Here is a 12,565-nt window from a genome sequence, read left to right as displayed (position 1 = left end):
AGGTGTCGCAACATTGCTGCATGAGCGCTGACTACGACCCAAAAGAGAGCACACATGACTAAATCCATACACTGGTAGCCTGTTCATTTTCACAGTGATTTTAAAATCCTTTTATCAGTTTATAAAGCACTACATGGCCTCGCACCTGAATACCTGGCAGAGAGGCTTTTTGGTTTACGAACCAGGGAGGCCCCTCAGATCCTTTTAGCTGTTCCCCAAAGAAGAACGAAACCATTTGGTGATGCTGCCTTCAGCCATTACGCTCCGAGACGATGAAACAACCTTCCAGGAATATACTAAAAAACATCTCTTCAGCCTGGCTTTCATGTTGTTTTTTTATATTTTGTATGGCTTTTTAGAATTTATATATTTTTTTTATTATTTGTAATAAACTCTATTTTTGGTGGTATTTTATCATTTCATTCTTCTTATTATTAATTATGTCTTATTTTATTAACATGTTATTGTTTTATCATCATTTAATTTTTGATCTTTACAACTTATTAATCCTTTAACCTTCTGTCAATCGCTTGTCAAGCACTTTGAATGACAAGTGATTTGTTTGATATATAATTCAGTTTGATTGAACAGAAAAAAATAACCAATGACCAATGCCGACGTTTTTACTGAGGGGGTACAGCTTCAAATGTTTTGCCGAGAATTTAATTTTGCACTGTTGAGTACAAACTGCCTCTGGTGAGGTGCTGCCGTAGGAGCTACTTGTAGAAGCTAACACACCTCCCATTCAAGGTGCCATTCATGTAAGACCTCACAAACAGCCACCTGCTGCGATGCTGTGGCTGTAGTGTTTGCTACAACTCAAGAAAAATATGTGTTTAAAATTTTGCTTTTACAAGAGTTATTACATTTCATGAGGCATTATAAATCCGCACAGTGATGTACTTATGGATCTGAAGCTCCCTCTCCTTCTCTGAAACTGCAGCCATGTTCATACTGTGTGCATAGAGCACAGTGGGTGGAGCCATCAAAGAATAACACTGGCATAGAATATCTCCACAGTCACTGAGTAAACAGAGGGTCGACCAGCTTCCATTGAAACCAGTATCACATCATTAAATCACATCATTTAATTGTGTTTGGACGGCTTTTTTGTAACGTTGGCACCGTGCTCGGTGGCCGCCTGCTGCAGCAGCTCCCGTTGTGTTTTCTTGTAATTGCATCTTTTTGTCACTTTATTCTTTTGTCTATGTGTGTCTTTCTTGGTCATTGTCCTAAAGACTTAGTGGCTAAATGCTGTTTTTAAACTTTTTTATAGGCTTGTTCTTTGTTCTGTTATATTTAGTACTTTACTGTGTAATCTAGTACTTTATTATTTATCATTTACTTTAGGAGTATGTACAGTTTTAGTACATGTTATATTTATTACATTCTATTTTGAGCTCTTTTAATTCTTCGTATCTGCTTTATTGCTACTTTGCTCATCCATCCATCCATCTTTCTATCTATCTTTTTACCCATCTCTCCATCTCGATCTAAATGTGTTTCCTAGCCCCCTACCCAAGACTTCACTATCACATCTGAATGTCTAAACCTAACTTTAACTAACCTTACCTCAAACTGACCATGAGTCTTAACCTCTTTACAGCCATTTAAACTTCCTGGGGTCCATCACTTTGATCACCACAGACCTGTCGCACCCCACAAGTGAAGTCTCACTCCCAAGGTGTCTCATATGGACGCTTGGTCACGACCCCTTGGCATCATTTAGATTTCCAATGCTCTCTGCTGCATTGAAAGATGACACATGAGTGGAGCACATAAATGGGACATTATATTTTTGACGTCATTGTGATTTCCTTTTGGTTTTTTCAGTCATTTCTGACCAAGAGTAGTGAGAAGTGGACTGCAGATGTAAACTAGCTTTAAGCTAACTCTGGTACAATGCATCAAATGGCAACATTTATGTTTAATATTGTACATGGTCCCTTTACAAATTACAAGAAATAACCAAGACTCTAATCTTGTCTTTACCAATGGGCTTTTGTTTCCTAAACCTAATAACACACAGAGCTCTGGATATAAACCCAGGTTACTGGTGTGACTGTTGTGTGCAACGATGACGTAAATCTCCGAGCCGGCCAACTCCTTTCAAAAGAGCTTTCAGACTAAAATGATGTTTTAAGCTTGCTCCGCTGGTACTACACCGCTAAACAAAGACCGTCTTTACCCCCCACAGTTACAATCCTAAACCCAGGAGGCTTAATGGGCTTGCACTACCTGAATGCTTTATACACTGCATGTTTGAGTAGAAATGTTTGATAGAACACCAGTGCCCTCTGTCAGCCTCAGCCAGGATTTCACATATTTCATGTTTTTCTCCTGCAGGTTAATTATGCTTATGAGGACGTTGCATTTTTTTCTGAGTCTATTGCAGTGTTGCTTTCTCTCATGACAACAGCACTGTGGTTAACATTGAAACATATTTTCGATTGTGAATATTCCATAAAATCATATATTGACAAATACTGTTTGATTTTTGAGTTTGGTCTAAACAAGTATTTCACAGCCCTGTCTCAACTTGAAATGAAAACAAATCTGTGATTATAAGACAGTGTTTCTCAGTCAACAGTTCTTCTCTTAACCTTTGGTTGAGCATCATTTGAAACCACATTTAACTTAAAACCGTCTCAGCTTTAACGACACTGTAAATATTTTTGTTTTTTGTTTAAACCGAACCAACTCATGCTCTTAATTTTACATTTAACAAAAGAAAATCAGGATTGTGTAAATTAAGCTAGATACAAATGTTTCTGGGAGGTGCATTTTCAGTTGTAGGTGTAAGGACACGACAAGTTACCACATGTTCGTGATAAATAAGCCTGTGGGTGTGCAGGCATTGTGAGGTGAAAAGGTCTTGAGGCACCTTCTAGTCTTTGTTCTTGTGTGTGAAACTGAAAATGGATTGTGGGAAAAGAACTTTGTGTAGTCTGTGTTTGCCTGTTTTCTTCTCCACTATATGAAACAGTGACATCTTGAGCTATGAGCCGTTGCACATATACTCATTCCCATGTTCACACATTTGACTGATGCAAGTTTGTATCACTGGTGCAAATGTCATCTCTGATCTGCAACCTACTGAACTAAGTACTGTACTTCTTTTTTATGGTCTGCAATTGTTTGTGTTTTGTATCAAACTGGAGTCAATGAATTGACAGAAAACGAAATAAGCCTGAAACAAAATCTTATAATCTTGTAGTTTGTCTGTGGAGAGAAATTTAGATTTTTCCCCTAGAACATTTTTATGTGACTTTTAAGACAGATGATTGATGGCTACATTTCAGGTCAAGTCACACATGTATTTCACTATTCTTGTATACTATGAAATGCCTGTCATGGGATTTCCTCGTGATTAGTGTTTGTTTTTTTCCGCTTCATCACACGGTAAAGCTGTTGAACCAGTTTTCTCACATGTGAATGTCATTTGGTTTCATGGGACTAAACAGGTGAGACATCAACTTTCTATTCCTAAATGTTAGTATTGTAATGAAAGATAGATGGATATTTGGACAGATTGATAGATGGTAAGATAAAATAATAAATTGATTGATGCATTTTTAAAACTTTCAATTCAGCTGGTTTTTGTTCATTAGAAAATTGTTTCATTTCCCCTCCCTAAGTATTGATTAAAAGTATTTTTCATAGAACCATATTTTATAAATAATGCTATGGTTAAAAAAAGGTCTTTCTTATTGTTAATAGTGGTGTGTGTGTGGGGGTGGGGGGCAGGTATGAGAAGAAAATAGCTAAAGGAAGAAGATACTGAAGAACTTTCAGTGTTTGCTGTAGTTAAAAAATCCAGACAGACTCTTTTATATTTTCGTATTTCTCATAATGTCTTTGGTTTGGAGGAGGTCTGAGAAATGACACATCTGGCGACACTGCACTGTTACCAGATGTGTTTGAATTGACTCTGTCAGCACACAGACACCAGGGGGCACCATTCAGCAGCTGATCTGTGTCTTTTGGTTGAGGATACAGAGATATTTGGAAAAGATATAGAAACATATCTTTGACTTGTCAGTGGCTCTTTAGTCTCAGTATATCAGATTACCCACCACCACCAGAAGAGACTGCACATTTACATGGCCCCAGGAGTCTTTACGGTAAGAGTGACACAGAATGAGAATCTAAGATTAATGTAAATAAGTCTAGTTTATATGATGTTATGTAGAATTATTATAAGGCATTGTCAGGTTTACCTTAAAGTGGTAGTTGAGTTGCAAAATAAAACTACAAACATCATTATATCTTTTTTGTTTACCACAGGAGGGAGCTAAAGGAGAAGTGATCTACAGCAATGTGCAGCATGACATGACATCACACCACACTGGAAACTAAACACGACATGTGAATGGAAATGAGGTGAGCAATGATGAATGGATTCTTACAGTTCAGGTGAAAAGACCTTGTGAAAACAAAGTGACAGAAACTAATAACACTACACACGTCTGTACTGTTTCTAGTAGTTTGACGTGACGCATATATTAGCATTACACATCAATGCATGAGTAGCAATTTATGGTTCCAGCTGTTTGAGTTAGTTTCCACCACTTTAACCCACTGGTTACCAGCCTATAGGGTCAGAGGATAAATCTAATGGGTGTGAGATTATATAGTGGAAGGAATAAGAAAATTTTCTTCTACATCAATTTTGATTATGCTTTCCAAATTTTGTATAAAATTCTTAAATTAATAATTACTGTCTTTGGGAACTATTGGGAACTTTGACCTCTTTGAGATTTAAAAAGTTAAATTAAAGGGGACCATTTGAGAACTAAACAGGAGAACCCTGCTTCAGAGTAAGGCACCACAAGCAAAGATCTTGAACAATGCTTTTACTCTTTCCTAAACTGATGAATATATCTCATTTAAAAGTTTAATTTTAAAGGTAATTAGCTGACGCATAAGAAACTACAGTTTATGCCTCTGAACCGTAGTGGAGGATAATTATCACATAACACGATGAGGAAATATTCATCTTAGGGACAAAGCTCAGTTTAAATAAAATATACAAAATATTCTTCACCTTGAAGCTGTGAAATGGAAGCTGTCACTCTGAAGCCACTGTAACAATTGTCTAATTCAACCTTGTAATCGTCTACAACCTTGTAAATTGAATACAAAGAATCAAAGTTCAAGACTTATAGTCACCAAAGAACCAAACATCACATGATGCTTGTTTTCTTCATGCAGTGTGACTTCTGAACTAATTAGACTAGCAATTGGCCTTAAAGGGATGGTTCACCGAAAAAATGCAAATTCACTCATTATCTACTCACCACTATGCCGATGGAGGGGTGGGTGAATTGTTTGAGTCCACAAAACACTTGAGGTGTTTCAGGGGTAAACATAACATGCCTCCATACTGCTGGTGTGGTGTCATCCAAGTGTCCGCAATCCATTCATATTCGACTCAACACGGCGTCATTTACACCGTGTTTTTAGCCTAAAAGTTCCCTGATATCTTCCTGCGAGAAGCGTTCACAGGCCCTCGGACACGCCATCGTGTGGCTATGTCCGCTAGCCACTTCCCAATGACTTTGACCACTGGACCAGTGGACTATTTCGAGACAAATATGAACGACTCGAACTGATTCTGCAACGAAAAGACAGGAAACTGAACAGAAATGGGGACAATATCATGTGGTTTCCTGTCGACTGGAGGACATTCTATCCCTGTTCCAACCAGACACTTTGTTCACATTTCAAACATTTGAATTGTCAGTGAGGCCTCTGTCTGTCCTCGCCCTCTGGTGGAATGAACTCCCCACTGAAGTCAGGACAGCTAGGGTCGCAGCTCATCGTCTGCCTTCGGCTGAAAAACTCAGACCTCAAGTCAACATCCAAGGCTGGAACTCCCTGATGCCCCATTTCTCAGGAAAAGAAAAATATAACAAAGTAAAGTTTTAAAGAGTCAGGAAGTGGTTTTCAAGTTTCGGGGTTTGGGGCTCGTTTTTGATTTGATGTACTTGGATATATCCACCTCTAAAATATAGAGAAGCTCTGGTTTATTAAATAATTGATCTTAGCCAATATTTTCCAAGTTTCTACCACTGGAGTGACATCACCTGTCTTAAAACCAATGTTAGGAAAGTACCATTTTGTATTTGTTGAATATTTCTGCTTGTATATGAACCGCTGGTCATGTCTACTGTCGTTTAGATGTTTGAGGGCCCTGAGGACCAACACAATCTGGAGCTCTTGGACCCAGTGCGTCACAGGAAATACCAGGTCAGCTCCAGTGAAATTCTCCTTCTCCTGTGCCTCTAACGTCTATTTGAGTTGATCTTCATTTTTATATTACATTTATATTGCACATATACATTATTCACTTTAACACTTCCCCTGTCTGCCAGGCCTCACAGCCTAATTTACTTTTGAATTAGTTTTCCCATAATTACTCCCCTGAAACTCACTGACCAGAGTGAAGATACAACACGAGTTTCTGAACTCTTCTCAACCCTTTTACACTAATTCGTGTTGGACCCTCCTCAGAAATGACATTAACAAGAAAGTTCAAATTGGGTCAGACTAAAAAAAAAACTACTGTTAAATTCACTATAGGCTACTGCTAACGTTCTGTTATCATTGAAACTAGGCTTTTTATCACCATGGCAATCAAAATTGTAACTTTGTACTGCTATAGGTACATCATCATTGCTGTCTTAATCTTGAACAGACCTGATATTATCTGCAAGTTTCACCACATCACATGTGTATGAAGCAGCTAAATGTTGCAGTGGTTTAGGGACGCTGCCCCCTTTGTTTACCGGACAGCATTAACAACTTAATGATTTAACTGTGAAATGTTGAACCAGTTCACACCTTAGTGGCAAAATGTTGACAAAATAAATACATTAAATGCAAACAAAAAATAGAATGGCACCCTGTAGAGCACATACCTGTCACAATGCCCAACAGTCCTTTTTAAATTCAGTCAAGCCGCTCTGAATGTACACGCACTCAAAGATAAACAGTTTGCTAAAATATGCCTGATTCTTTTTTCATCAACATCCTTGAATTTATACCTGAGAAATTGGTGAAAATGTTTTTTTTAAATGTTAAAGAAAATGATTTAAAACAAATTGTGGATCTGCCCCTTTGTCTGGATCCACATTACAAGTTTAATGGATACTGTATTGGCCCATTACAAGATTTGTGTATTATTATTTTTTGCATGAACCTGCCAACAAATAAACAAACCAATGGACAGGGGCGATAACATAACCTTTAAGTTGAGTTGATAAGTAAGGGATCGTTTAATTAAGGGATGGCAGAAAAAGTTATGTTCATGTGAAAAAAAGGGAATATTGGCAGCAGGGATGTTATCACAGTGATCTTGATATTGTCGTTATTAAAATGATCATGGGTCTAATAGTTTGCATTCTTGTGTGCATGCGAGCGATGTCTGCATGAGTCCATGGTACATGTCCATGTTAATGGTCTTGGACAAGCTGTTGTCTGAAGTAAGGAATTCAGAGCAGAGGGAGACGACAGGATGTGGTGTGCATTCTATAGTAATAATACATATATGATGTAATATCAACATCAAAGAATTAATAAACCAATATAATCTGATATTAATACTGTTGCTATCACCATTATTGTATATATATATCTAACCAAAACAGTAAAATGCATTTAATACTGTCTAATACTACTGTTTAAAATGTAATATATACACTCACATATATAATTATAAATGCATTTAATACTGTCTGTTCTCGGGTGCACTGTAACCCCTTCCCTATACAACTTGAAAATTTAAAAATGTCGTATATACACTCACATATATAATTCTAAATACATTTAATAGTGTATGTCGTCGGGTACACTGTGATCCCCTCCCTGCACAAATACCTGAGCAGAGTGCCACTCATGTAACCTGGCTGCAGCCTCAGAAACAAGAGGCCCCTTGTAACCTAATCGATCGCCGTGCAGAGGCAGACTGGGTCCTCGCTCTGTCTGGATACGATTCTCTGTGTCAGACCAACTTCCCAGAATAGCCACTCCGGCGGGCGGGCTGTCTTTCTGCGCTGCGCTGCGCCGCGCTGCTCTGGAGGAGATGGAGGAGGAAGTCAGCGGTGGATTTAACAACTGTTGCTTGTGTCGCTGCTGCGGAACCCAACTATACCTTTCAGCCGGCGCTGCGTGGCGCACGCCGGGCTAGAATGAAGTCTATTCCCGGGCGAGACATTCAGTCTGGATCAATGTGCAAGTTGGTGGGGATACACAAACTCCTGCGTGCTTAAGGTAAATGAGAATAACAATAGAGGGATGGGAGCGACAGACGGACACGTGCATGAATCCGTTTCCTGTATTAACTGAGCCGTTGTGCTTTAATGTGGCCGTTCGGCACCGATCTGCCGTGAACAGGCTTCACCGACGCTTCAGACTTTGCTGGGGGCGCATGTCTGCAGCAGCAGCAGCAGCGGCAGCAGCGGCGGCGGCAGCAGCAGCAGCAGACGATGGAGCGTCTGTGTGATGAATGGAAAAGCCAGACGGGGCTCTGCCTGTAGACTGCAGTGATCGGATAACCTGTTGAATTGCAGCTGTCAGTCAGCGCCGAGCCGTGCAAGCGACACAGACCGCAACAAGCACTGCACTTAATGCCAGGAGCGGCGCGTTGGCACAACACTAGCCTCGCAGAGAAAGGGTCTCTGCATTTCTTTGCAGCTGCTGGTTTTATTTGTTTGCAGATGTGCTGCTGTTGTCTTGTCACAGCTTAACGCTCCCTGGCGTCCTCCCTGCTCCATGCGTCTCTACGTGGGCACGAGTGGACCTTATTTCTGCTGCTGATACTAATATTAACCATAAAAGTCATGGTGGACACAGTGGGAAGTGGTGTCAAAGGTGGAAGGCCTATCAGTGGGGGGGGTCTAAAAATGTCTGATTAATTGTGTTTAGTTGTGTAAGGCTACATGTATTTTAAAGGTGGTGGCCGTGCAGCAGTTTACGCACGGTTTCATTTGCTGCTCCACCACATTCATATCACCCGATTTCCCCGCAGCAGCAGCAGCAGCAGCAGTGACAGTGACAGCGCGCACAGGGTTCAGCCGGTACAGGACCTTGAGTCACATCTCCCTGTAAAAAAGCTTGGCTGCTCCCTGCCGCTATGGCTAATTCCTTAGGAACCGGTGGATCCAGTTTGATCCATCCCTCTCTTTCTTTCTTCGCCGTACCAACCTGTTGAGTCTTCCCCCCCCTCAGTGCTCCCACTGTAAAACGAAAGAAAGAAAAGTTCCTAGTGAGAGGCGCTCGGGTAGTGGAGCTGCGTGACTCCTGGTGAGATGGCACAAGTGTGGGGCAGAGTGGGCGCACTGCTCGGTGGGACAGTGTCGGTTTGAGCGTGGAAACTCGACGGAACGCGTCTTTTACGCACCTGTGGGACTTTGTGGATGCGCTCCTCCTAAAACCCTCCTCACGTGAATTCCCACAGATTTTGTCCTGTGGGCCGTTGTTGAATCTTGTTGACCTTAGACATTTTTTTTTCTTCTACAGTGTGATATCACTGGACGGAATAGGTCATTTTGACTTTTTCGTTTCTTGAAAGGGAGGTGGAGACAACTCAACCAGCCCCTCCCTCCCTTGGTCCTGGACTGAAATCACCGACTCTCTTCGCACAGGGGAGACACTTGAAGGTAATTATGAGAATCCACCTTTAAAATGACGCGTTACTTTCTTGTTTAGTTTTGTGTCTTGTTTGGTTTGAATTCATTGATGATACACTTCTGCATGGGCAAAGTTTTCTACATGTAGCTGCTGAGGAAGAGGGAGGGCTCATTGAAGAACTCTTAAATACTCTGAGATAACCAGGTTCTTTAATACTCAGTAAAATGCTTTTAGGAAATAGTTTAACCAAAAGGAACAAAGTAAGGATGTGGGCATTTGGCCATTATATGTTCTTTTTCTCCCATTGATGAAAGGGTTAAGTGTCACGTTCTTCAAGGAAGCCAGCACTTGCTTTGTGGTACAAATTAGTCGTGTGCTGTAATGTGATTTACACAGAATGTACATATATTAAAAATACCTTTGACACAAGTCATTAACTTGTATTGATCTTCCAAATTCATCTATGGTAACACAGTCTCTTTAAGTCTGGGCTTCAACTGATTTTCTATTCAACAATAACAAAGGGTTTGAAGGTTAAAGATGGATTCAAACTATAATTTGCAACTCGTAAAAATACCAAAGTTACAACTTAAAAGTGATGTACAACTAGTCAGCAACTTGAAAGGGGACAGTAGACACCATCTATTTTCAACGTGCTAGTAAATGTTCCAAAAAACATGAGGTTTAAAATCGAGGTGCGTGTTTGAGTTAATCTCTGCACAAGTCAAATGCCCTTTGTTGATTTTATTTGCTGCAGTTGCTGGTCAGAACTTTAATGATGTAATTTTTTATTTTTGAAGCAGCCCAGCTATTGATCTGTATTTATAGGGTGCGTGTAGATTTCATGTATTTTGTCTGTTTTTTTAAATGGGAAAACTTTGGCTGAAGTAATCACTCACATATTGTCTGCATTAATGAAATTTGCAATTATCTAATTTAAAATGTTGTGTAACAGCAGCATAAAGTGATTGTGCAACAACCTTCTACACAGACAAGAATGTACCTTCCACAGAGAATATGAAGTGGCTGACCACACACTTAGAATACTTTCGAGAGTAGCATGCTAAATATACGGGACACAGCACAGAACAGTGCCTCCATTGTAACAGAGCCCCTCAAATGCATGCATCTGTCATACAGCTGCATAGCTTCTCTAATACTCATGTGATTTTAAACTTATTCATATTTTCAGATGAATGGCGTTTGTGTGAATACTTGATGAAGGTCAATCCTGTAGCTGCGCACCGTTGTCGCACATTGTTTACACACACACACACACGCACACACCTCAGGCTGCACAGCTTTAGAAATGCACACATTCAGTTACATAATTCAAGATTACAGCATGACATGTGTGCATCTGTGCAAAAGAGGCCTTCGTGTCACAGAAACCTAAAAGACATTCTTTTTGTCCCCTGCAGGACTCCCTAAGCACTTGAGATGGAGGCTCCCGATGGCCACTGTGCAAGTAAGTCCTCATATTGCTCACACATTACAATCAATTCACGCTGACACTCACTGACCCACAATTTTATGACCAAGGACGGAGTCTATACGGTATCAAATGGGTCTGCGTTTTGTTGTTCTGATGATAATGATGATGATGATGACAATGACCGAGTCTGTGTGTAATTGTATTACTGTGGCTTAAGTGTTCGTGACTTGCTTTGACTTTGACATTGTTTTTCAACCTTTTGACACAAGGATGATACAAAAAACAACATTTGTGCAATCACAACAAAATCGAGGGATTTTCCCCCGATGCAGCCTTTTTCCTGTTCAACCCTTAAAACTATGCATTAGCCACTTCCTGTTGAATGCAGCAGATACTGGATATGCACTTTGTGGTGCTCCATTGCCCTTTGCTAGTTTCCTTTGGGCTGCTCTCTTAAACGTAGCACCTGCCCCCCACTTACATACTTTACTTTATCTTTATGGCAGGTAGCGGGTTGTTGATGACACCAGCGGGGACTTTTAGGTCTCCATTGGGGGTTTGTTTTTGTAGGAACACTTGGCAGGCGGGGTAAGGGTGGCGGCGGAGGAAGAAATGGAAGCTTTGCCTCTCCCTGTCAATCTGTGGGCAGCTTCTGAAATGATGGAACTGCGGAAAAACACACATATCTTTGTGGAGTGGGACCATTTGCTTCCTATTCCCTCCCACGTATTACTCACTGTATAGTAATATATGTTCAATGCATTTGCAAGGCACTGATAACTGAGAAAAAATCATAACATTGTAGGAGTCGATGGGATGAATATAGATCATCATAGATCACGGGTCTCTTTATACACATCTAAGCTCTTGGAAATAAATTGTACGAACTCGTGATAGTATATTAAAGAAAGTAAGATAGTATAAGTGGTGTTTGAAAAAAAGAATATATACAATTGATGGAAAAAGTTAGTTGAAAGTGTATGTAAGGTCATTTTGAAGGTGGCACAAGTTTGTTTAAAAGTAACTCAAAGAGTGAGTGTGGTCTAATTCATCCTTGAAGGCACAAATTGGTAATAATTCATTTTGACCAACTTAGTTTTATCTCAGTTCTTGTTTCATTCAGTAGCTGAACTCTGAGAGTCCGTCCCAAGCTGCAGAAGATCCCACAAATCCGTTGCACTTGTAGTTTGCTTTGCTTTCACACATCCGTCCAGTTTTTTTTTTTTTACAAACTAGACTGAAATCTCTTCCAAGTTTTTTTCTTCTTCTTCTTAAGTCTTGGGTCTTAATGTTGCTGCAGGATAAACTCCCGACCAACCAGTCCATCTTCCTTTGTCGCGTGCCTTCTAATAGCAGCGTGCATTACTACTTCCTGCAGTGCAGCATTGTCCTACTAATGCATCAGAGGGTGTAGTTTGTTCAAACGCTGTCTTCGTAAGTCGTCAACCACCCTTGCAGAAATGGTTTGGATTGACTGTAAAAGCTTAATTTACCTCC

At 40.2% G+C, this 12,565-nt stretch overlaps 1 protein-coding gene across 4 annotated transcripts in view; it reads left to right on the top strand.

Annotated features, from left to right (window-relative positions):
- The first annotated feature begins 414 nt into the window (after positions 1–414).
- Positions 415–12,565, top strand: part of ikzf2 (IKAROS family zinc finger 2) — a 29,835-nt gene continuing 17,684 nt past the window's right edge. The window contains exons 1-6 of one of the 4 annotated variants that reach the window (XM_047342677.1): positions 416–3,464; positions 4,054–4,124; positions 4,288–4,383; positions 6,184–6,252; positions 9,523–9,662; positions 11,055–11,101. In XM_047342677.1, the coding sequence (XP_047198633.1) occupies positions 11,074–11,101 (28 nt within the window). In that variant the 5' untranslated portion in view covers positions 416–3,464; positions 4,054–4,124; positions 4,288–4,383; ... (1 more) ...; positions 9,523–9,662; positions 11,055–11,073. Of the gene's footprint in view, positions 4,384–6,183; positions 6,253–7,991; positions 8,275–9,522; positions 9,663–11,054; positions 11,102–12,565 lie in introns of those variants that run through there. The other 3 variants (XM_035174894.2, XM_035174896.2, XM_035174895.2) reach the window with 3 other exon arrangements.

The sequence above is a fragment of the Hippoglossus stenolepis genome, chromosome 13 (genome assembly GCF_022539355.2).
Source record: "Hippoglossus stenolepis isolate QCI-W04-F060 chromosome 13, HSTE1.2, whole genome shotgun sequence".
Taxonomy (NCBI): Eukaryota; Metazoa; Chordata; class Actinopteri; order Pleuronectiformes; family Pleuronectidae; genus Hippoglossus; species Hippoglossus stenolepis.
The sequence above is the reverse complement of the archived record's forward strand: the minus strand, read 5'-3'. Positions and strand labels throughout refer to the sequence as shown.